This window comes from Mirounga angustirostris, unplaced genomic scaffold (genome assembly GCF_029215605.1).
Source record: "Mirounga angustirostris isolate CCGP_5_RB_7025 unplaced genomic scaffold, mMirAng1.0.hap1 SCAF_1, whole genome shotgun sequence".
NCBI classification, from domain to species: domain Eukaryota; kingdom Metazoa; phylum Chordata; class Mammalia; order Carnivora; family Phocidae; genus Mirounga; species Mirounga angustirostris.
In genome coordinates, this window is record NW_026991709.1 from 153,414,369 (window position 1) to 153,440,361 (window position 25,993).

General features: G+C 40.6%; 1 protein-coding gene across 4 annotated transcripts in view; it reads right to left on the reverse strand.

Annotated features, from left to right (window-relative positions):
* PDCD6IP (programmed cell death 6 interacting protein) overlaps positions 1 to 25,671 on the reverse strand; it is a 92,037-nt gene extending 66,366 nt beyond the window's left edge. For all 4 annotated transcript variants that reach the window (XM_064590359.1, XM_064590354.1, XM_064590357.1 and 1 more), the window contains exons 1-4: positions 25,314 to 25,671; positions 6,689 to 6,743; positions 4,950 to 5,019; positions 1,221 to 1,348 (exon numbers count right to left, since the gene is read on the reverse strand). In XM_064590359.1, the coding sequence (XP_064446429.1) occupies positions 1,221 to 1,348; positions 4,950 to 5,019; positions 6,689 to 6,743; positions 25,314 to 25,522 (462 nt within the window). In that variant the 5' untranslated portion in view covers positions 25,523 to 25,671. The remainder of the gene's footprint in view (positions 1 to 1,220; positions 1,349 to 4,949; positions 5,020 to 6,688; positions 6,744 to 25,313) is intronic.
* Between the last annotated feature and the right edge of the window lie 322 nt (positions 25,672 to 25,993).

A 25,993-nucleotide genomic window follows, 5' to 3' on the forward strand; every position in this document is an offset into this window, starting at 1 on the left:
ATGACATTATGTAACATGCATTACAAGGCTTATATAAGAGTAAAATCATGTACATGAGCACACTTTGTAAATTACAACATAATATAAAACATGAAAATATATATCACCTTAGCAGCAATCGTTTATTCTTTAAGTTAAAACAAAAAGTAAATAATATACTGCCACAATATGCCATATTATTAAGTGATAATATCTAAAATCTAAATGTAGCCAACTTAAGAACATTACATATCTGACCACATTTAAATATGACCTCTCCAAGTCTCAGAGTTAAAATTTTCTTAGGTCTTAATTTTTGTGACAATGGTGAAATTTTAGATATGTCTCACTCTAAGAAAAAAAATATATTAAAATAATGTACATGGGCGCCTGGGTGGCTCAGTTGGTTAAGTGACTGCCTTCGGCTCAGGTCATGATCCTGGAGTCCCAGGATCAAGTCCCGCATCGGGCTCCCTGCTCGGCAGGGAGTCTGCTTCTCCCTCTGACCCTCCTCCCTCTCATGCTCTGTTTCTCATTCTCTCTCTCTCAAATAAATAAATAAAATCTTTAAAAAAAAAATAAAATAAAATAATGTACATTTGACCCTTGAACAACAGAGGTTTGAAGTACGCAGATCCACTTACACGGGATTTTTTTTCAATAAATACCATACGGTATAAATGTATTTTCTCTTACGTACTTCTTAATAACATTTCTTTTCTCTAGCTTACTTTATTGTAAGAGTCCAATATAAAATACATGTAACATACAAAATATGTGTTATTTGTTTATTTTATGGGTAAGGCTTCTGGTCAACAGTAGGCTATTAGTAGCTAAGTTCTAGGGGAGTCAAAAGTTACAGTATATTTTCAACTGTGCAGGGGGTTAACATCCCTAACCCCCACACTGTTCAAGGGTCAACTGTACAAAATTTTTAAATGAGGTCAATTATTTAAATGCGATTTATGAAGAACTTCACCTCAAACATTCAATCATTTGTTCTCCTAACATTTACTGAGCCTTTATTATGTGCCAGGCACTGTGCTAGGTGCTGGGTATACAATGGTGAGGAAAAACAGTGCTGGTCTACAGGTACGAAGTTTATCAAAATTCAAAAGTATTAATCAATTCATTAAAAAGTACTTTTCAAGAAAACATCTGTGTATAAAGAAACATCTATAAACCTAAATACAAATTATTTTCAATTTAATCCAACTGAGCGTTGATCATTATGTGGTTACCTGGTAATGCTTAGCAGCGATTTTCAATCCTTCATCATTATCCAGGTTCTGTTCTGCTGCAATCTGGCTAGCTAAGGCTGCACAATTGAACAACACACAGCTCTTTTCATATCCTAAGCTTGCAAGAGCTGTAAAAAATTAAGAAGGAAAAATTTTATCAGTTTATTTTTCTAAAGAAAATGAATGTTTCAGAGATTGGCTCTCACAAACAAGTTTCCAAACCTATTTTCTCACCCAAAATAGTGCCCATTATTTCTAATGCTGCCCTGCCAGGCATTTATTTCCATAGCAATATTCCCATCATCTAAAATTCAAAAGATCATTATTCTTTCCTTCCCTTTATGTCCACAATGCTGTTAGTCAGGTTCCAAATGAAAAGTCATCTCGTGTCAATTCTCACTTAAATTCAAATAAATTATTTCCGTTTTCTCATCACCTCTCTCAAAATTGTATCTTCTCACCACATTCAAGCCAGTTCTTCACTACTACAAACCTAACCCAATGCAAGCACCTCCAAGTCTCACTTCCTTATGCTAATACATCTCTCAGAAGACTAGCAGATAATGTGGTTAAAATACAACTCTGGTCAAGAAACTACACACTTCACATCCACTGGGATAGCTACCATCAAGAACAGCAACAACACAAAATAACAATTGTTGGCAGACATGTGGAAAAACGAACTGTTGGTGGGACTGTAAAACATTGCAGCTGCTGTGAAAAACAGTATGGCAGTTCCTCAAAAAATTAGAAATAAAATTCCCATATGATCCAAAAATTCCACTTCTGGGTATATACCCAAAGAACTGAGAACAGTCACAAAAAGATATTTATACACCCATGATCATAGGCAAAAGGTAGAAGAAACCTAAGTGTCCACTAATGGATGAAAAGATAAAATGTGGTATATACATATAATGGAGTATCATTCAGCCTTAAAAATGAAGGAAATCCTGTCACGTGCTACACAATGGATGAACCTTGAGGACATTATGCTAAGTGAAGTACACTGATCACAAAAAGCAAACTTACAGGCATACCTCATTTTATCGTGCTTCACTTTATTGGGCTTTGCAGATAACTGCATTTCTTTTACAAATTCAGAGTTAGTGGCATCAAGCAAGTACATCAGTGCCATTTTTCCAACAGCATTTGCTCATTTAGTAGCTCTGTGTCACATTTTGGTAATTCTCACAATATTTCAAATTTTTTCATCATGATTATTATTATATTTACTAGGGTGATCTGTGATCAGTGATTACAAGTCACTGAAAGCTCAAATGATGGTTAACATTTTTTAGCAACAAAGTTTTATATTAAGTTATATACAGTGTTTTTTTAGACATAATGCTATTGCACACTTAAAAGACTATAATATAGTATAAACAAAACGTCTACATGCACTGAGAAACAGAACAAAGCATTACATGTGAACAAAAATATATTTGCACTCTCATTCTTAGAATCCTAAAATTACACAATATTCTAATGAGTAGGTAGCCCATGCTTTATTTAAATAAGACGTTACTGAAGGACACTTAATTCCCAGTATTTGCTACGAGAAGTGCCTTGGTGAACCACCTCTTTCTTTATTTATGCTAAGTTTTTTGCTTCCCACTTCTTCCAGGAACTTGGTTTGTCACTTAATCTATCTCACTTAATATCTCCTAGTTCTGCCATCTGCTCCTTAATTCTCAACTTATCAATGGCATTAAAAATCCTTTTTCTTGACCTGGTCTCCCTCTCTGCATAATGCTCCCTTGTCCTTAAATCTTTACTGCAAATTTTCTGAAATGAGCAACCCATATTTGCTGTTTCCATTTCCTCACTTCTGGTCCACCCCTCAACCCAATGCAATTTGGCTTCTTCAGCATGCCCCTAATGAAACTTCTTTCATTGCTGAATCCAGTGACTTCTCCAACTTTACATGACTTGACCTCTGCCACAGTAACTCTGTCAATGATGTTCCAACCTGAATGAATATGAGAGTCATCTGGAGGTATTTTCAAAGATACTAATTCCAGTGGCCCACCCTGAAAATTCGTCCTATCACACCTGACATTCTGTATCTTTACATCTGTACCTTTCACATTTTCCCCAGGTAATTCTAATGTGCAGCCAGGTTCAGGAACCACTGGACTATGTGATCTCTGAAACCCTCCTGGCACTCAATTCCGTGTCTCTTTTTTCCCCTGGTTCCTCTGAGATCTGAAAGCTTTGTCTCATCCTCATTCCCAGGAACCTTTTCCCGTTTCCCTGGAATGTTATATTCCCTACCTCTGGCTTTCACACTTTTCCCAATCTACAGATTACCAGAGGAGATAGATTTATCATCATTTAATGATAATTGTTCCCAAATCTATGTCTCTACCACTTTTGAGTTTTAAATCCACTTTCCAAATGCCAAAGAAAAATGTCTCCCCAGACATAACACAGGAAAGTCAAACTCAACTTGTCTATTGGAAGGAATAAATATCCAACAAGTCAAACCAAGTTATAAATCTGAGAGTCAACCCTCAACTACTACTCTTTTCTGAGAGTCGGCAGATCCAGTTAGTTTCCACTCTGAAATGTCACTCAGACCCACTCCTTCTCTGACCCATATATACCACCCCTTGTCTAATCTCATCAACCCTCACCAGTCTCTTCACTGGTCTGTCTCCTTTAACCTCTAGAGTTAGGCTTTCAGGGATCACATCCCACTTTATTAAATCCTTGCTTTATGACCTTAGAAAGTCACTTAATCTTTCTAAACCAGTGTGTTCAACTGGTAATAATAGTGCCTTTCTTCATTGGGCTTTTGGGGAATTCAGTAAGATAATATGTGTGAAGCCCCTTCCACAGTGCCTAGGTGTAATAAATACTCAATAAACCTGAATACAAATTCAGAGTGTATTTCCAACTCTTCATAATCTACTTTCCAATGTCTTCACCCTCCATAATCCTCCATTCAACCTATGGTTTCGAGACTTAACAATAATTGTATTAATATGCATTACATATAATTTATACTGTATATTATTATATACAATATACACTATAATGCATACATTCTATAAATAATACATTACATGTAATTATTTATAATAAAACATGTTACTATTATTCATCGCAGCTAATACTTATTGCATACTCTTCTAAGGACTTCGCATGTATTCACTCATTTAATCCACAAAAGAACCCAATGAGATAAACAGTATTTCACAGTACTATTTATTCCCCACTTCAAAGATGAGAAAATTAATGCACAGAGAGGTTAACCTGCCAAGCTGGTAGATCAAAAAAACCTTCATTCTTCTGACCTTTGGTTATAATGTTCTACCTGTAACGTTATTTTCTAGGTGGGAAAACCAAATTCATCCTTCAGAGCCTAACGTGAACATTGCTTTCTTTCAACAAGCAGAATTTATGTCTTCTTCATCTATGCTCCCACAACTTTGTTCATATACCCATATACTACCCACTATATTTTAGAACGATCAGCTGTCTTCCTAGCCAGACTGAATATAACTGTCTTATTCATTTTTATAACTAGGACAGTGCCTGGCAAGGCGTAGGCTCTCTACAAATATTTGGAAATGACATTAAAATCTGAAGTTAAAAAGAAAATAAAATGTAAAAATTTTTATTATTTATGAAGAGTTGTTAGGAGAGCAATTTTAAGAACCTAAAATAATACAAAGTGTTTAGACTATGTTTCTTACCATTTTTATAAAAATAATTACATACCCAATTTTACAGATCCTCCAAAAAGTGAACCTTTATCAAAAGCATCCTTCCAGGTAAATGTCAAACAGATCTTCATAGAAAGAGAGAAAACAGAAAATTATCTTACCTTCTTGGATCTTATTAAATATTAGGTCTCTTTTGAAGAAAAATCCATAATGAGGAAAAGGACCAAAGCTTGTCAAAACATTATCCTATCTACCCAACTAACTCCTTTCCCTTTTCCTGGACCATAAAATTCTATTTCTTAAAATACTGGCACTAAGATATTTCCAATGCTCATTCTACCTCAGTAATTATACATATACTATCCTCTCCAGAAAACACTATCTTACTCATATTTACAACATACAATGACTTGAACAGAACAGGCACTTAAATGATTGTCAAATAAGCCAAGAGAGGCAAAGGCAATAAAGTACTACAGGTTTCCCAGAAGATAAGATCAAAAACGAGTCCATGATGACAAAGTAAGAGAAGGGTTACTTTTGGGGGAATGAGATGATATAATGTTATTTCTTGATTTGGGTTGTGCTCATACATGTATATTCACTTTGTAAAGACTCAAAATATATTCACTTTTGTATGTATGCTATACATAAATAAAAAGTTCACTTAATTAAAAAAACTGCATCTCACTCTGCTTCTAAAATATTCCACACATAGGGGCGCCTGGGTGGCTCAGTCGGTTAAGCAGCTGCCTTCGGCTCAGGTCATGATCTCAGCGTCCTGGGATCGAGCCCCGCATCAGGCTCCCTGCTCAGCGGAGAGCCTGCTTCTCCCTCTACCTCTGTCTGCCGCTCTGCCTACTTGTGCTCTCTATCTCTGTTAAATAAATAAATAAAAATCTTTTAAAAAAATAAAAAATAAAATATTCCACACATAAAGGTTAAAAAAAACTTACCATCTTTTATATTATGTATTGGAATCCCATACAAAAATTTTGCAACTCAGGATTAGAGAAATTTTCTATAGACACAAAACTAGAGAGAATAACTTAATGAACCCCATATAGCCATCACCAGCTTTAGCCTTTTGTCCTTCTTGGTTCACCTACCCCCACTTTCCCTGCCCCCACCCCTAACCCCCAAACATATACTTTTTTTTCCTCGAGTATTTTAAAGCAAATTTCAACATATTATGTCACCTGTAAAACTTTAGTACAAGAATGTTTAAAGTATTTTTCATAAACTACGTATTTTAAAACTCAGAAATGTCACACAAACTAAAAACTTAACAAGTCTCTCAAACAAAACTGTAAGAAATCGTCAGCATTTCCAATATCTAGCCTTTAAGAGAAAGCAGACATTCTTGTAGTGTAATACCTAATCATATCAGCACTTGCAACTTCATATGCAAATATAATTTGTGTCAAATTTTAAAACACATAAACTGAGACTAATACTTCAATTATAGTTTCCTTCTTAATTCTGTAAAACCCAAAGAGAAGGACATCATAGATTATGTTAATGAGTCAATAGATCATACTGATATAAAATGCAGGGGAAAAAAAATGCAGCCCAATGCTCTACATAAACCCAGAAGTGACTAACAATGACAGGAAAAGAATTCAAAGACGCTTTTCAAAAAGACAATCTGATTTTTATCAGATGGGCTTACAAGCTTCTAATTTGTATCTAAAGGTCTCATAAAAATATAAAAATAGTAAAGTGATACCATGTATGGGAGGAAAGTTTACCATTATTATACAACTTTAAAACAAATTAAAATTAATGACTTACTTGATTTTCAGAGAATGGGAATTTGGGTTCAATGGAACAAATCTGATCATAATATCTAAAAAACAGAAGAAAATTTATAATTACCAGAGCTAAATATTATACACATTTATATATATACAACTGGTTTAAGAGTACACAAAAATTATTCACTCTTACTTTGAGGGGCCCACAAATCAAATTCATTTTAAAGTTAATAAACATAACCTTTCAATGCATAAATCAGAATCTAAAATGCATGCAATAAAAAAACTGTGAACAAAAGACTCATACTCACCACCAAAGAAAAATACTTATCGAGTATTATTGTTTAAAAACAAACTAACATCTGCCAGGACCAATGTATTTCTTAAAATACTATTTCTTACTAAGGTAAACTGTTTATACCCATTGGGCAAATTAACATATCTGGTAAAAAGATATTTTTTTAAAGATTTATTTATTCCAGAGTGCATGTGAGCTGGGGGGGAGGAGGGGGAGGCAGACTCCTCACTGAGCCCAGAGCCCAAAGCAGGACCTGATCCTGTGACCCTGAAATCATGACCCGAGCCAAAATCAACAGTTGGATGCCCAACCAAGCCACCCACGTGCCCTTAAACTGCTGTTTAAAAACAGGTTTACTGGGCGCCTGGGTGGCTCAGTCGTTAAGTGTCTGCCTTCGGCTCAGGTCATGATCCCAGGGTCCTGGGATCGAGTCCCACATCAGGTTCCCTCCTCGGCGGGAAGCCTGCTCTCCCTCTCCCACTCCCAGGGCTTGTGTTCCTGCTCTCGCTATCTCTGTCTCTGTCAAATAAATAAATAAAATCTTAAAAAATAAAAACAGGTTTACTAACTTTCAGATATGCTTTATGTATCAGGCTCCCTGCTTCTCCCTCTCCCCCTCCCCCTACTTGTGCTCACTCTCTCTCTTGCTATCTCAAATAAATAAAATCTTAAAAAAAAAAAAAAATTTCTTCAACAAATGGTGTCAGGAAAACTGGATAGTTTTGCAAACTATGCAAAAAGAATAAAACTGGATCACTTTCTTGGGGGGGGATAGTGAGGGACAGGTGACAAAGGTGATGGGGATTAAGGAGTGCACTTGTCATGATGAGCACAGGGTGATGTATGGAATTGCTGAATCACTGTATTGTACACCTAAAACTAACACTGTATGTTAACTGGAATTAAAAGCTTTAAAGAAAAAAGTAAGTATACTCTATCCCCTTCACCTACTTCACGCATTTCTCCACCTACCTACCCTCTGGTAACCATCAGTTTGTTCTCTACAGTTAAAGTCTACTTTTTGGTTTGTCTCTCTTTTCTTCGTTTATTCTCAAATTCCACATACAAGTGAAATCATATGGTATTTGTGTTTGTCTGACTTATTTTGCTTACCACTATACCCTCTAGATCCATCCATGTTGTTGCAAATGGCAAGATTTCATTCTTTTTTACGGCTGAACAATATTCCATTGTGTGTGTGTGTCTGTGTGTATATATATCTTCTTTATCCATTCATCTATCGATGAACAGTTGGGCTGCTTCCATAATTTGGCTACTGTAAATAACGTTTTAGTGTTTTCATATTCTTTGGGTAAATAACCAGTAGTGGAATTACTGCATCATTAAGACAGGTCTTTTTTTTTTTTTTTCAGTGAGGGGGTTAGAAGCAGAGGGAGAGAGAATTTTTTTTTTTTTAAGATTTTATTTATTTGACAGAGAGAGACAAAGCGAAGGGAGGGAACACAAGCAGGAGGAGTGGGAGAGGGAGAGGCAGGCTTCCTGCGGAGCAGGGAGCCAGATGCAGGGCTCGATCCCAGGACCCCAGGATCATGACCTGAGCCGAAGGCAGACGCTTAAAGACTGAGCCACCCAGGCGCCCCAGGAGAGAGAATCTTGAGCAGGCTCCATGCCCAGTGCAGAGCCAACAAGGGGCTTGATCTCATGACCTGAGCCAAAATCAAGAGTGGGACGCTTAACCGAGTCACCCAAGCACCCCTATTTTTAATTTTTTGAGGAACCTCCATACTGTCTTCCACAGTGGTTGCACCAGTTTGCACCAACAGTACACAAGGGTTCCTTTTTCTCCACATCCTCACCAACACTTGTTGTTTCTTGTTTTTTATCTTAGCCATTCTAACAGGTGTGAGGTGGTATCTCATCATAGTTTTTCTTTCTAAAGATTATTTGAGAGAGAGTATGCGTACACGTGCAAGCACAAGCAGAGGAGGGGCAGAGGGAGGAGAAAAGCAAACTTCCCACTGAGCAGGGAGCCAGTCACAGGGCTCGATCCCAGGACCCCAAGATCATGACCCAAGCCAAAATCAAGAGTGGGACGCTCAACCAACAGAGCCACCCAGGCCCCACTCATAGTTTTGATTTGCATTTCCTTGATGTGTGATGTTGAGTATCTTTTCATGTGTCTGTTGACCACCATATCTTCTGCCCATTTTTTAACTGGATTGTTTTTGGGGTGTTAAGAATTCTTTATACATTTTGCATACTAACCCTTCATTGGATATGTCATTTGCAAGTATCTTCTCCCAATCCATCAATTATCGTTTAGATTTGTTGACGGTTTCCTTCACTGGGCAGAACCTTTTTAGTTTGATTAATCCCAATCATTTATTTTTGCTTTTGCTTCCCTTGCCCCAGGAGACATCTAGAAAAAAGGTGCTATGGCTAATGTCAGAAAAGTTACTGCCTGAGCTCTCTTCTAGAATCTTTTGGTTTCACATCCACATTTAGGTCCTTAATCCATTTTTTTAAAGATTTATTTATCCATTTTAGAGCGTGCGAGAGAGAGAACATGGAGGGGAGGGGCAGGGGAAGAGACAATCCCAAGCAGACTCCAAGCTGAGCGCAGAGCCCCCAAGATCACCACCAAGCTGAAACCAAGTGTCGGATGCTTAACCGACTGCACCACCCAGGCACCCCCCCCTTAAATCCATTTTGAATTTATTTTTGTGTATGGTGTAAGAAAGTGGTCCAGTTTTCCCAACATCATCTGTTGAAGAGACTTTTTCCCATTTGATATTCTTTCCTGCCTTGTCGAAGATTGACTATATAATTGTGGGTTCATTTCTGAATTTTCTATTCTATTTTTTTTTTTTAAAGATTTTATTTATTTGACAGAGAGAGACACAGCAAGAGAGGGAATACAAGCAGGGGGAGTGGGAGAGGGAGAAGCAGGCTTCCCGCGGAGCAGGGAGCCCGATGCGGGGCTCGATCCCAGGATCCTGGGATCATGACCTGAGCCGAAGGCAGACGCTTAACGACTGAGCCACCCAGGCGCCCTATTCTGTTCTATTGATCTATGTATCTACTTTGTGCCAGTACCATACTGCTTCATTACCGCTTTGTAATATAACTTTAAGTCCAGAATTGTGATGCCTCCAGCTTTGCTTTGTTTTTTCAAAATCGCCTTGGCTATTTGCGGTCTTTTGTGGTTCCATACAAATTTTAAGATTGTTTGTTCCAGTTCTGTGAAAACTGCTGTTGGTATTTTGGTAGGAGTTACAATAAATGTGTAGATTGCTTTGGGTAGTATAGACATTTTAACAATATTTGTTCTTCCAATCCATGAACATGGAATTTTTTCCCATTTCTTTGTGTCGTCTTCAATTTCTCTCATCAGTTTTCAGAGTACAGGTCTTGCATCTTTTTGGTTAGGTTTATTCTTGGGTATCTTATTATTTTTGGTGCAAATGTAAATAGGATTGTTTTCTTAATTTCTCTTTCTTCTGCTTCATTATTGGTGTATAGAAATGCAACAGATTTCTGTACATTGATTTTGTATCCTGTGATTTTACTGAATTTGTTTATCAGTTATAAGCAGGTTTTTGGTGGAGTCTTCCAGGTTTCTATATATGGTATCACATCACCTGCAAATAGTTAAAAGTTTTACTTCCTCCTTACTGATTTGGATGCCTTTTATATCTTTTTGTTGTAGGCTACTGTGGCTAGGACTTCCGGTACTATGTTGAATAAAAGTGGTGAGAGTGGCCATCCTTGCCATGTTCCTGACCTTGGGGGAAAAGCTCTCAGTTTTTCCCCATCAAGAGTACACTTATCTTGATGAGCACTGAGTAATGTACAGAAATGTCGAATCACTATATTGTATACTTGAAACTAACACAACACTGTATGTTAACTATACTGGAATTAATTAACGGGGTGCCTGGGTGGCTTAGTCGGTTAAGTGTCTGCCTTCAGCTCAGGTCATGATCTCAGGGTCCTGGGGGAGCCCCACAGTGAGTTCCCTGCTGAGCAGGGAGTCTGCTTCTCCCTCTTCCCCTGCCCCTCCCCCTCCCCTGCTCACACTCACTCTGTCCCTCTCTCTCAAATAAAATCTTTAAGCCAAAAAAAAAAAAAAAAACCTAAAAACCAAAAAAAACCTCTACCCTCCCTTTAAAGTAGACTAATCAGAAAGTCTGCTAGCCAACCTCCCTGTCTGCTTGAGTCCTTCCCTCTCTTTTTTTTTTAATTTTATTTATTTGAGAGAGAAAGCATATGGGGGGGCTGGGTGTGGGGCAGAGGGAGAGAGAGAAGCACACTCCCCGCTGAGCAAGGAGCCCAATGCAGGGCTTGATCCCTGGACCCCAGGATCATGACCTGAGCCCAAGGCAGACATTCAACCAACTGAGCCACCCAGGTGCCCTTTCTCATTCTTCTCAATCTATTCTCCACACAGCAGCCAGAACAATCATCAAACATGAAGCAGTCTTCTCCCTCATCAGGCTGACCTTTGAGCTAGCAAGGAGGGTTGGGAGTATCCAAGGCCAAGCCTTCTAACAGGCCTGTAATCTTTCCTCCTTCCCCTATTATCTCCTCCCTCCACCCCAACCCTCCTCAGGGCTATCATTCCAGTAACTGTTTCTAAGGCAAATTTTTCAGGGGGAGGGGCAACACATCTGAGACAAAGTTTTTGGCTGACATGGCCATGAGTTTGGTTATAAACAGAAAGAATTAAACAAGTTAAATACAATGAAGAGAATGTAGGCTAAGTTTCTAACTATCAGAGAAAGGAATTACAAATACGGGAAGAAAGATGGCTAGAATAAATTCTGTGGCTTCTGCCTGGAATTGGACGTATCAGTGTGAACTTATTTTTTAATATAGTGGAGAAATACAAAAACAGGTATAAATGTGTGTGAGTGTATTTCCTAACTGTATATACTGAGAGGGCCTAGAAGCAATAACACCTCGGTAGCAATAAGCACACCTAGAGCCCAGATGAATAACGCTCTGGCTGAGACCAAGAAAATTCAAAATTCAAGCCTAAAACATCTTGCTATGTCAGATAGTTAAGGAAGTACTCAAAAAATGAGAACTTGTCAAAGACACAAGAACTAGCTTTAAGGGGCTCCTGCTAGCCAAGTCCAAAAAAAATTTAAATAAAATAATAAATCATAACCCATTGAGGAAAATAAGAACACCAATCTGAAGCACATAAAATAAATGGGTGGGGGCGCCTGGGTGGCTCAGTTGGTTGGGCGGCTGCCTTCGGCTAAGGTCATGATCCTGGAGTCCCGGGATCAAGTCCTGCATTGGGTTCCCTGCTCAGCAGGGAGTCTGCTTCTCCCTCTGACCCTCCTCCCTCTCATGCTATCATTCTCTCTCTCAATAAATAAATAAAAATCTTTTTAAAAATAAATAAATAAATAAATGGGTGAACAGGGAAAGACTACCCTACTGTACAATGCCAACTAATAACACGAGAATATAAAACAGAGTTAGAAAAATCAGCATTTGGCACCTTTCTGAATATAGTATCTATTTCAGGTAAGATACGTCAATGGATGCTAAAGCAAAAAAGTTTGATGGAAACAGTATTACAAAGACTCAAAGTATCTCCCTACAAAGTACTTCCTAATTATTTAGTTCAATGTACTTATTAACTGTAAGGTCAAGAAAACTGGCAGACATCACCTTGACCATGTGATAAAAGTTACACGTTAACGGCATAGGACAAATCAACTTCAAGTTCTTCCTGACATGCGCTCACGCTCACACTCACACACACACACACACACACAAAACAGCTGTACTTCGGTGGTAGTACTGCCTAAAAATGCATAAATCACAAGAAAATATAAGACAAACCCTAACTGAGGGACAGTCTACAAAGAAACTAGCCTGTACCCTTTAAAAATGTCAAGGTTGTGGGGCGCCTGGGTGGCTCAGTTGGTTAAGTGACTGCCTTCGGCTCGGGTTATGATCCTGGAGTCCCTGGATCGAGTCCCGCATGGGGCTCCCTGCTCAGCGGGGAGCCTGCTTCTCCCTCTGACCCTCCCCCCCTCTCATGTGCTCTCTGTCTCTCTCATTCTCTCTCTCAAATAAATAAATAAAATAAAATCTAAAATAAATAAATAAATAAAAATCTTTAAAAAAAATTTTAAAAATGTCAAGGTTGTGAAAAACAAGGAGAAATGGAAGAACTGTTCCAGACTGAAGGACACTAAAGAGCCAACTGAATCCAACGCAGGATCCTGGACTAGATCCCAAATCTGTACATACACTCAGTGCCTAACAACATTATTGGGAGAATCAGCAAAATTTTAATGTGTTTTATGGATTAAATGATAATATTCAATCAATGTTAATGTCCTGATTTTGAAAGTTGTACTGTGGTTATGTAGGAGAGTATTCTTGTACTTAAAAAATGAACTCTGGGCACCTGGGTGGCTCAGTTGGTTAAGTGACTGCCTTCGGCTCGGGTCATGATCCTGGAGTCCCGGGATCGAGTCCCGCATCGGGCTCCCTGCTCGGCAGGGAGTCTGCTTCTCCCTCTGACCCTCCTCCCTCTCATGCTCTCTGTCTCTCATTCTCTCTCTCTCAAATAAATAAATAAAAAATCTTTAAAAAAAAAAAAATGAACTCTGAGGGGGCGCCTGGATGGCTCAGTCATTAAGCGTCTGCCTTCGGCTCAGGTCATGATCCCAGGGTCCTGGGATCGAGCCCCGCATCAGGCTCCCTGCTCCACGGGAAGCCTGCTTCTCCCTCTCCCACTCCCCCTGCTTGTGTTCCCTCTCTAGCTGTGTCTCTCCCTCTGTCAGATAAATAAATAAAATCTTTAAAAAAAAAAAAAGAACTCTAAAGTATTAAATGCTTAAACCCTTTAATGGATTCCTACTATACTTAAAATTACATACAAAATTTTTGACAAGTTCTGGCATTATCTAGCCATCATTTAACTCTCCGGCCTCATCTAAGAATATTCACTACACATTTTAGTCATTAGCCTATGCTCTCCCCTGGCTTAGGGACTTCACGTATTTTCCCCCCTGGAAATTTTTTTTCTCTGGAAACTTTTCCCATCACAATTCTCCACTTTCCTTGTCCAGGCTGATACGTCATCAAAAAAGTCTTCCCTCGGATCGACTCAGTGGCTCAGTTGGTTAAGCATCCAACTCTTGATTTCAGCTCAGGTCATGATCTCAGGGTCATGAGATCAAGGTACACTTAGGGCTCCCCACTCAGCGGAGAGTCCGCTTGAGATTCTTTCCCTCTGCCCCTCCCCCACTCAGCTCAGGCACCCTCTCTCTCAAATGAATGAATAAATCTTTGAAAAAGTCTTCCCTCATTCATTCATTCACTCATCCATTCAACAAATATATACTAAGAATTTACTATGCACCAAACACAGTTCTAAGGCATAGAAATTCAGCAGTAAATAAACATTTAAAATTTTGAGCCCTTGTAAAGCTTACTTTTAGAGGGGGAGACAAGATAGCTAAGAAAAATATAGCATAAGGGTGGTGCCTGGGTGGCTCAAGTAGGTTAAGCGTCTGCCTACAGCTCAGGTCATGATTCCAGGGTCCTGAGACCAAGCCCCACGTCGTCAGGTTCCCTGCTCAGTGGGGAGTCTGCTTCTCCCTCTCCTTCTGCCCCTTCCCCTGCTCGTGCTCTCTAATAAATAAAATCTAAAAAAAAAAAAAAAAAAAAACGGAAAAATATAGTATAATAGATAATAAGTGCTATGGAGAAAAAGAAGGACAAGGTGTTATACAGGGTGATGTGAGAAGACTGTAGTCTTAAATCACTACATGTGGTCACTTGACTATATATAGAAGTAAAAAATTTAATAATTTAAAACATCATGAATAATAGAGAAGGCATGAAGGAGGTGATGTGCTGAGGCAAGCAGATAAGTGAGATAAAAGCATTACCAGTCAAGGGAAGATGAAGTGCCAAGAAGCTGGGACAAGAGTATGCCTGAAAATATCCTGCCATGGCAAGGAGGCCAATAAGGTCACAGAACAAGCACAGGAGAAAACAGAAGGAGGTGAAATCAAAGTAGTAATGATGCCCTGAGTACAACTGTAAGACTTTTGGCTTCTACTATATAGAGTAGGAAGGGGACCCATCAGAGAGTTTGGACAAAGGAGTAACATGAGCTAACCTATTTTCACAGAGTCACCATCCATGGCTGCTGAGTGGAAAACGGACTTGCATTTGTGCAAAAGCAGAAGAGAAACCAGTCAGGAAGCTATTACTGTAATCCAGTCAAGAAATGACGGTAGCATGGACCACGTCGTTCCACATGGGTGGCAGAAGTGGAGCAGGGGTGCTTGGGTGGCTCAGTCGGTTAAGCCTCCAACTCTTGGTTTCAGTCACGTCATGATCTCATGGGTCATGATCTTATGGGTCATGGGACCAAGCCCTGCATTGGGCTTCCTGCTCATCATGGAGCCTGCTTAAAAGATTCTCTCCCACTGCCCCTCCCCCCACTCATGTGCACGCACACCCTCTCACTCTCAAACAAATCTTAAAAAATAAATAAGATAAAATCTCTAAAAATATATAGAAAAAAAAAAGAAGTGATACAGGCAGTCTATCTAACTCTTGTTTTAAATTAGTTCCCCTCTCCCTTTATAATCTCTTAGATCTCTGAACTCTTCCTTCATAGAACTCAGCACAGTGTGGAATTATGTTTAATGTCTTTTCTCTCAAAGGATTCTAAGCTCCCTGAGAGCAGAGACTCAGTCTGTTTGCTCACTATTTTATTGCTACCTCAAACAAATCAATCAGTAAATGCAAAGGTTTTTTTTTTTTTAAAAGATTTTATTTCTTTATTTGACAGAGAGAGACACAGCAAGAGAGGGAACACAAGCAGGGGGAGTGGGACAGAGAGAAGCAGGCCCCCCGCAGAGCGGGGAGCCCGATGCAGGGCTCGATCCCAGGACCCTGGGACCACGACCCGAGCCGAAGGCAGACGCCCAACAACTGAGCCATCCAGGTGTCCCAAATGCAAAGGTTTTTAAAAGTAACTTTTTTGGGGGGCGCCTGGGTGGCTCAGACATTAAGCGTCTGCCTTCAGCTCAGGTCATGATCCCAGGGAGCCCTGCATTGGGCTCCCTGCTCAGCAGAAAGCCTGCTTCTCCCTCTCCCACTCCACCTGCGTGTGTTCCCTCTCTCACTCTGTCAAATAAATAAAATCTTTTTTTAAAAAAGTAACTTTTTTTCTTATCTCTGAAAAGTAAAACCCAAGATTCTCTGTTTTGATAATGAACAGGAGCTACTAAAGAACATGCCCATAAGGACAGAATAGCAAGTACCATGGGCCTGAGGCAACAGAAGGCAACAGTGTGCCTGAGGGTGTTCATGGCCAGCAAGAAGGCTCATATGGCTATGGAGTGGGGATTTACAAATTTTTTCTGAGAAGGGCTATTGTAGGCTTTGCCAAGCAAAAGGCAAAATCAAGGATAAAATGTAGGTCCTTATATAACAAGAAAGAAAAGTCCTGCCTAACCTATATCCTTTTTACCTAAGTTAGGCCCTCTCAGATGGTGAGCACACTAGGTACAAGGTCATTAGCTGGAGCCATTTCCAAAGAAGAGTATCCAGTATCCAGTATCCAGTCTGGTGGAGAGGGCGTCATGGGGGGAGGGAGGGTAGATAGTACTCAACACAATCAGCTTCACTCTCTGCCCCAGTGACACCCAAATTCCAGCACGCCCTTCTCTTCTCCCAGAGAGCCCAGCCATCTCAACTTGGGCAGCTGGCTCAGCTGCTAGAGACAAGGCAATTTGCTGAGTCACCAATCCCCAGTCTGAGATTCTACATTCACTGCAAAGTGTAGGTGGCACCAGAGCAAACCCTGGGCAGCAGCGAGGTGCAGCCAATGGCCAGGGAGGCAGGCGCTGGGAATAAAGGGGATGATGGGGCAGAGGGGAACACTCCAGTGAGGTCTCCAAGGCTCAGAGCCCTAATCCACTAGATGGTGGCTATGGACAACACAAAAATAGACAGCTGGGCAGGCCTTAGTCTGCTGACTTCTGCTCTAAAGCAAGCAGGAAAGGAAGTTGTAGGAGATAAAGCTACTTCCTCTGCAAACGGATCAGGAAAAAAAAAAAAGGCTAAACAGAATGTCCTAAATTTTTTACACCTACTCTATTCAAAGTTTTTGGGGTCAACTCTCAAAACTTAAATTGTGTGGGGAAACAGTGCATTTATAGCCTATATTTAAATGACTAGAAGCTATATGATGGAATCCCCAAAAATAGCTGTCTCAGGACAGGTTATGTAATTTAAAATAAGTACTATGGGAGGGCAGTCATTGGGAATCAACAACATCTGATTCACATGGAGTAAACTCAAGAGAGACCAACCAATGCTTTTCAAGGAAAGCAGCCATTGCTAACTGCAGTTAAAATGCTATTCCTGCAGAACCAAATACAATGAATTACTCTTTCTATATATTTCCATCATACCACTCCTTGTAATTCAGCCTAAATCTCAGGTCTCAAAATTCTAGAGAGGAAACAAGAGCGGAAACAAGAGAATCTACCCACCTATCATTTAAATATGATTTACTAGATGAGCAGATTCTAGCTTAGGCTATACCTCTAACAAAGTAGACCTACACTGCAAGTTTTCCACAAGTAGGAAGAAGGAAAGCCAGTGTCCTATACCAGAGTTGGCAAAAAAAAATGCATTATGACTATGGGAAATACTACTACAAAGAATCTGTATGTACCTTTAATATTTTAGAAATAAGTAATTTTTTAGTCAATTATAATACCCTAATCATGCTTAAGAGGTACAATGTCACAGTGGGCAATAGCTCAGGCTTGTAAGCCAGACAACCCTTAGTTTGAATCCCAACTCCACCAACTCAAAGCTGTGTGACTGAGTGCAAGTTATAAATAACCTCTCCAAACCCTTCCTAATGTGAGGTGATATCTCATTTAAGCATGAGGAAAAAGATGATACAATACATACTAAATACTTAAAAGTGTTGATATATATTACATGTAACATAAATGGTAGCTACAAATTATTATTTGCAACTATTCAGAAGTGCCTTTATATGTTCTCCAGTAATTTTATAAAACTCAGTCACCTTAGAGCAAATATCCAATTGCTCAATTTTTAAAAGTTCACGGTGGGGGGTTAGGAACCATAGGAAATGAATTCATTTCTTTGAATATACAAAAGACAGGTATAGGATAAACTCCCATCAGAAATTCTAGTTTTAGGGACACCTGAGTAGCTCAGTCGGTTAAGCGTCTGCCTTCGGCTCAGGTCATGATCCTGAGGCCCTGGGATCGTGTTCTGAATCGGGCTCCTTGCTCGGCGGCGAGTCTGCTTCTCCCACTGCCTGCCACTCCCCCTGCTTGTGCGCTTGCTCTCTCTCTTTGACAAATAAATGGAATCTTGAAAATAAAGATAAAGCTTTTTTCAAAAGTTTAAAGGAAAAAAAAGAAGTTCTAGTTTCAGGGGCACCTAGATGGCTCAGTCAGCTGAGCATTCAACTCTTGGTTTAGGCTCAGGTTGTGATCTCATGGGTGATGGGATCAAGCCCCATATTAGGCTCCCTGCAGAGAGACTGCTTTAAGTCTCTCCCTCTGCCCCTTTCTTGACTAATGCACATGCACCTGTTCTCTCTCTCTCTCCCCCCCCCCACTAAAATAAATAAAGAAATCTTTTAAAAAGAGAGAGAGAGAGAAAGAAATTCTAGTTTTAAAGTTTAGGGGGAACATGTGGAGATTGAGAACCACCAATCCACACTAGCCAAAGCAACACTGTAATGCAAATTCACATGACCTATACAGCTCCAGTCACTACTTAGGGCTGTGCAACTCCTGACCACCAACCAGAGAGAAACAAGAGAATCCAAAGAGCTGAACCATTTATTGGTCAGAGTTAATAGAGCCTTTTGCAACCTTATTTTCACACTTCTTTCTTCACCCAATTTATCACATGAAGAATCATTAATGAAGCATTCTGCAGCAGAGTATAGTAAAAAGTAACTAGTCAGGGAGTCAAGAGGTCAAGATCTTAGTCTAATTCTGCCACAAAGTCTACTGTATGGCCTTAAACCTCCTGTGGGCAGAAGATTCTCCTTTAAGGTTACACAGAATGAAAACAGTCCTAACAAGCTTTTTTATTAGAAATAGAACACAAAAAAATCAGATTTGAAATCTTCTTTAAATTATGTCTATTCAAGGGAGGCTGGCTGGCTCAGTTGGTTAAGCTTCAGACTCTTGGTTTCAGCTCAGGTCATGATCTCAGGGTCATTGGACGGAGCCCCAGGTGGGGCTCCACACTCAGCGCAGAGTCTGTTTTGAGATTCTCTCCCTTCCCTTCATCTGTGCACAAGTACACACGTGTGCATGCTCTCTCTCAAAAAATAAAATCTTAAAAAGAAAGAAATTATGTTTATTCATCTATGCAGAATAAAATTACTGAGCCAAGTACAGATACTTTTTGAGACCAAGGGCCAACTATTACATATCCTTATTTCCTCCACACGGTTTGAGTAACAAATTTGTAATAATGTCATTAGCTAAAATTATCTTAATATCTTAATCTTCATATCTTAATAATCTTCACCCCCAAATTAACAATCAGAACGTAAGCAACAGTTGTGAAGTAAAATGGAACAGCAGTATTTTCTTTCCTGATCTATAAAACACTGGTGTTTGAAAAAAGAATTCAGAAATTACAAGACTAGCTCCATCAACTATACATTTTACAAATGAAAACGATACTACCATAACACAACAAACTAAACATTAACTCACAAGAGAATGACAAATTTAGAATTTTTACAAGACCTATATAAATAACTCAAGTTAATACAAAACTAAAATTACAAACTATTAAAAAAATAAATGTCAATGAAAATACTAATATCAAAACCAATGGGGGCGCCTGGGTGGCTCAGTTGGTTAAGTGACTGCGTTTGGCTCAGGTCATGATCCTGGAGTCCCTGGATCGAGTCCCGCATCGGGCTCCCTGCTCGGCAGGGAGTCTGCTTCTCCCTCTGACCCTCCCCCCCTCTCATGTGCTCTCTGTCTCTCTCATTCTCTCTGTCTCAAATAAATAAATAAAATCTTAAGAAAAAAAAAAAAACCAATGGATGTAGCCAAAAGCAGACTGAGAAAAAGCATACAGTCCTAAAATAAATGTATTAGAAAAACAAAAGAGGGGGAAAGCTAATCATTCAATACAGAAAGAGGAAAAAGAAAAGTGAATGGCAAAGGCAGAAAACAAACCAAAAAACATACACTTAAGATTTTTATTTATTTGAAAGAGAGAGAGAGAGAGCATGCGCACGCATGGCGGGGGGGGGTGGCAAGAGGGACAAGTAGACTCCAGGCTGAGCAGGGAGCCCGACTCTGGGCTCCATCGCAGGACCCTGAGATCATAACCTGAGCCGAAGTTAGACACTTAACTGACTGAGCCACCCAGGCGCCCCTTGACTTGCTTTAAAAAAAAAAAAAAGGTAGCTCCAAAACCTTAGCAGATCTGATCAAGGGAGAAAATCACATGTAACAGATGCACATTAGGAATAAGAAAAAACTGGGGCGCCTGGGTGGCTCAGTCGTTAAGCATCTGCCTTCGGCTCAGGTCATGATCCCAGGGTCCTGGGATCGAGCCCCACATCGAGCCCCACATCGGGCTCCCTGCTCCGCAGGAAGCCTGCTTCCCCCTCTCCTACTCCCCCTGCTTGTGTTTCCTCTTTCACTGTGTCTCTCTCTGTCAAATAAATAAATAAAATCTTAAAAAAAAAAAAAAGGAATATGAAAAAATTACAATTACCAATTATGAAAATAAAACATTTTGCAAGGACTTCTGTATGACAAATGGTATCATAAACACAATTAAGAAACAATACACAGGTGTGAATATTTCCAATATACATAATGGGAAAAAGGATAAATAACCAGAAAATATTTAAAAAACTGCTAAAAATCAGTAAGAAAAAAAAAAAAAAAACAAGCAACCCAGAAAATGGGCAAAGAAAAAGAACAAGCCATTCACAGAAAAAGAAACTAAGTGACCAGTAAATAAATATAAGATGCTCTACCTCAGAGAAATCAGGGCAATGCAGCTGAAAACAAGACACCATCGCTCATCCATCATTTCGCAAAAAGCAATAATTTAAATTAACTAGCAAGTATCCGCAAGGATGTGGAAGAATAAAAAACTCACATATACCTGTTGATGGGAATATAAATTGATAAAACCACTGTGAAGAGCCAAAAATACAAGTAACTCTCTTCCAGTTAACCAGAGATCTAAATAAACATCCTTCTCTGTTTCCTCCCAAAATTCCACTAAAAAAAACGAATACAAATTTAAAAGATGTAAATGCACAAGGAGAAAAAACAATGGGAAACAACACAATAGCATACAAGAGGTTTCAGAAATTTTCTAAAAGATGAGAAGTGGATGAATGAAGCAGAGAAGAGAAAGCTGAAAATCTGACGGCCTAAAGGGGAGGAACTAACAAAATGTAAGCCAAATCATCCCAGAGAAGCCAGAAAGGATCTGAATTGAGAAACATAAGGTACCACTCAAGAAAGGAATTTAGTGTGTGTCCGGGAAGAGAAGGTATGGTTGAAAATCTTTGGAAGAAACCTTCAGGCTCCCACCTCCTCTACTCTGAGAAAAATGTTAGGCATATCAAGCACAGCTAAGTGGGGAGGAAGATGCGGACTGAGAGGCTACGGCTGGGAGTGCTAATTGCCTGCATCGTTCTCTCTCCTTCTTCCTTACTAATGGAACCCCAGGTTTCAGGTGGGTATATGGCTGCCCTTAATAAAAATTCCCTTTTCTATCTTACCCTTCTAGGAGATGTGGATATACGTTAAGAGCCAATAACATATGAGCAGGGTGTTGTGGGGCAGTTTCCAGGAAATATTCTGGAAACTGAGCCCTCTGCCTCCTTTCTCCCTTCTTCTTTCCTATTATCTGAAACCTAGGTATGACTACTATCTGGGCCTTGAGAATGATGACTCTAGGTTTCACAGAGCAGATAGCTGGAAGACACCCGAGCCTGATGAACTTCACAGACCCACTATACCAGCCCGACGACCAGAACTACCTATCCACCAACTTTTTACACAGGAATACAATCATAATATAACTCACTGATAATTTAAGATCTCGTACATGCAGCTAAATCCAACCCTAATACAGGTGTCACACTAAACCAGATAATATAAAAGACTGCATGTAGGATGGCTGAAATCCCCAACCTCTATTCCCCTTGATCAAATTTCAAAAAGCTGACAACCAGGCTTTTTCATGGAAGGAGGCTGGAAGCTTTCTCTCTAAAAAAACCTAATTGCCACAAAAGACACAGACACTGATATCTGAAGTTTCCTTCCCAAAAAGCATGGTTCCTCTCTGATCACCCTAAAGTTTACCAAAGCTCTTCTCATCAATTTTTAGTTAAAGCCACTTTGTAATGGATGATGTTCATTCTCAGTGATACTCATAAATGTATATTTTAGGAAATTTTAATAGAGCTCTATGAGTTAGTAATGATACAAAAGCAAGTCCATCACTGGACCTCTACATGGTGCTGTGTACTAGTACTTACCAAGCTTCCATTCTTTAGAAGTTAGCTCCAACCTTCTGATTCAAAATTTTTATTTAAAAGTTCATTAAGTGGGGCACCTGGGTGGCTCAGTCAGATGGGCATCCGCCTTCGGCTCAGGTCATGATCCCAGAGTCCTGGGATCAAGCCCCGAGTAGGGCTCTCTGCTCAGCGGGGAGCCTGCTTCTCCCTCTCCCTGCCGCTCCCCCCTGCTTGTGCTCTCGCTCTCCCTTTCTCTTTTTCAAATAAATGGGAAAAATCTTTAAAAAAAAAAAGTTCATTAAGTTAGGAGCACCTGGGTGGTTCAGTCAGTTAAGCGTCCAACTCTTGATTTCAGATCACGATCTTAGGGTCATGGGATGAGCCCTGCATCTGCCTCCGAGCTCAGCTGGCTCAGTGGGAGAGTCTGCTAGACATTCTCTCCCACTCCCTCTCCCCTCCCCCCAGTTCACACTTGCGTGTGTTCTAATAAATAAACAAACCCTTTTTAAAAAAATAAAAGTTCACTACAGTAAAAACATGTAAATTAATGTTCAGTTTACACAATTACCCAAACATGATTATTAAAGCAGATATTCCAGGGACACCTGGCTGGCTCACCTGGTAAAGCATGCAACTCTGATCTCAGGGTCATGAGTTCGAGCCCCACATTGGGTGTGGAGCCTACTTTTAAAAAATAATAAAATTTTTTAAAAATTAAGGAAGATATTCTGCTTGCTTGATTGAATGAACGTCTCACAACTGTTTGATTTTTACATACCCAAGGAACTTTCATATACACCTCCATGTTAAAATTAAATAGACTATAGTATATCTGTTAGCTTATCCTAACACACTAGAAGGGCAACAAGTGAAAAAAATATATATAGCTATTCAATGAATGGGCTAGAAGATGATAATATAGAAGTGACCGATGAAACATGGTTACTTTCAAAGAGACTATCTCCGGCACAGCCCTAGTACCTAGGAATAGTTCTCACATTGATGCCTGAGAAAAGAATAAAGGATTGAACAAATGAATGAAGTTTTAAAAGTTCACAGCAGAACCCTATCACAACCACCATCCACTATTCCCTCTTTTCTGTTAGTCTTAAAACTATGCACCAATTGTCTCTGAACACTCCAAGCTCTTTAAGGGTTGGGACCAAATTTAACCTACTTAACAAGACTGTTACCATAGTGTTCGTTATACCACATCCATGCTTTCTTAATATTACTAATGGAAAATCCTCACTGAATACTATTCCTGTCTACATAAAAATCACTTTGGAGTTTTTTTTAAAGTATGTTAGTTCTAAAAAATGACTAAGAATTCCTAGGTTACCTTAACAAAATGCTCATACTAAGTTATCAAACTAATGATCTCTGCAACCCAATAGTCATATCTTTAAAAATGACACCAAAGGGTCATAATCTCTCTGAGCAATCTATTCAGTATACTCCTTTTGGGGAACTAGCCCTTCCCCAATCCATGTGGGATGGAAAAGTTAAACCAGCAGAATGACTCAGACAAGGACAATTAAATTAGCCTATTTCCCCTATTTCCCACTATCATAAATGGGCACAAGCCAACCCAATCAGAGACCTCTCAAGGACTTTCACCAGAGATAAGGAGAAAAGCACTCTCATTTAAGATCCTGAGTATTACGGACCACTGTAATCATAGTAGAGCTGCGGGGGACCATGTCTCCCAATACAGGAACAAAGCTCACCTAAATTAAGGGAATCATCACCAACACAAGATGATCTCCAGCGATGTTTAAAGCTAAAGAAGCAATATTCCTAGACTTTTCAGACACCAGAACAAACTAGTTTAATCTAGGCTTCTCTGAAACAAGGAGAGTTATGTTCCTCATAGGTACCAAATAGGCAAAAGCAAATTTTTAACTATAAAGTACTATAAAAATGTTGTCATCCTATCCGAAAAGTACCACAAACGGAACCCTCATTAAATACAGCATGAGCTCGGGGCGCCTGGGTGTCTCAGTCGTTAAGCGTCTGCCTTCAGCTCAGGTCATGATCCCCGGGTCCTGGGATCGAGTCCCACATCGGGCTCCCTGCTCGGCGGGAAGCCTGCTTCTCCCTCTCCCACTCCACCTGCTTGTGTTCCTGCTCTCGCTGTCTCTCTGTCAAATAAATAAAATCTTTAAAAAAAAAAAAATACAGCATGAGCTCATTAAGCATTTGCAAGATAACAAATTCACTCCCTTATGTGCATACCTGCTTGTCAACAAACTGATTTTAAGCAACCTATCTTGAACGTTCTGTCACTGAAGCTTAATTTCAAATAATCTCCGAACCTTTGGAATTCTCCGTCATTTGATTATGATGAACTTACGAAGATAGCTCATTTCAAGTGAAAATTTCAAGTGACGTTTGTTCCAGTGGCCCAATTCTCCCACTTCCCTCAAGCAACTACTATTATGAAATCTAAACCTGGCGAAGAAAGTTCTGCGGTGATGCAAAAATGGGGGAAGGGTGGAGTCTCAGAGACCCCAAAAAAGTGAAGGAAATTACTTATGGGAAAATGTGGCAAGACCGCTCCTCGCAGGTATACGAGGGACTGAGTCCCAGCGGACCAAGGGCTGGGGCGGGCCGGCAGGACGAGCGCGCAGGGTGAGTGGTGGCCTGCGGGGCCGCTCCTGCTCACCAGGAAGGAATGCAGACCACACCTACGCGCCCGGCCAAGCCAGGGCGGGGTGGCCCGGCTCCGGCCGTGGGTGCGAGGGAGGGACGCAGGAAAGGCGGAGGAAGAAGCGGGGGCGGCAGGCCGCAGACCACCTCCCCATCGCTCGCCCCCGGGCCCACCTCAGGAGCGTCTCGAGAGCGCCCTCGTGCTTGTCCAGCGGGCGGCCGAGGGCGGCGCGGCGCAGCTTGCTGAGCTCCTCCGCCGCGCGGCAGTATTGGGCCTGCTCCTCCCCGCCGCTCGGGTACGTCTGCTGGATGAACTTCACCAGCGGCTTGGCCAGGTCCACCTCCGAGGTCTTTTTCAGCTGTACCGAGATAAACGTCGCCATGGTGAGGACCTCGGCCGCCGTTCGGGCCAAACAGACCGCGGGACGGCGACGAGAGTCGAGGCGCGCGGACTACGCGGCTGGCGGACCGGCGGACAGACGAGCCGACGGACGGGCTCTCCGTCGGTGCTTTGGGTCCGGCCACTTCCGGGAGCTCCCGCGCAGGCGCACTCGGCGCGCAGCCTGAAGTCACGTGAGGCAGTCGGCCCTGGGGTGGGGGGTGCCCAGTGCAGCTCGCCTGGGCAGCTCCGCTTGGGCTGCGTGGTAAGGAGCTGGCTTTTTTCGCAAGTGGAACTCTCCCTTTTCTGCTCACTGTCGTAGCGGGTGGACCGAGCGCTCTCACTAAAAGTAACTATTCCTCCGTCCGAACAACTGGTTAAGTACTGTTACTGCCATCTAGGAGAGTTTTCCGCGACCTCCAAGACCTTGCAGCCTCAGGGTTATTGTGACCTATGGTAGTTCATTCAACGGATT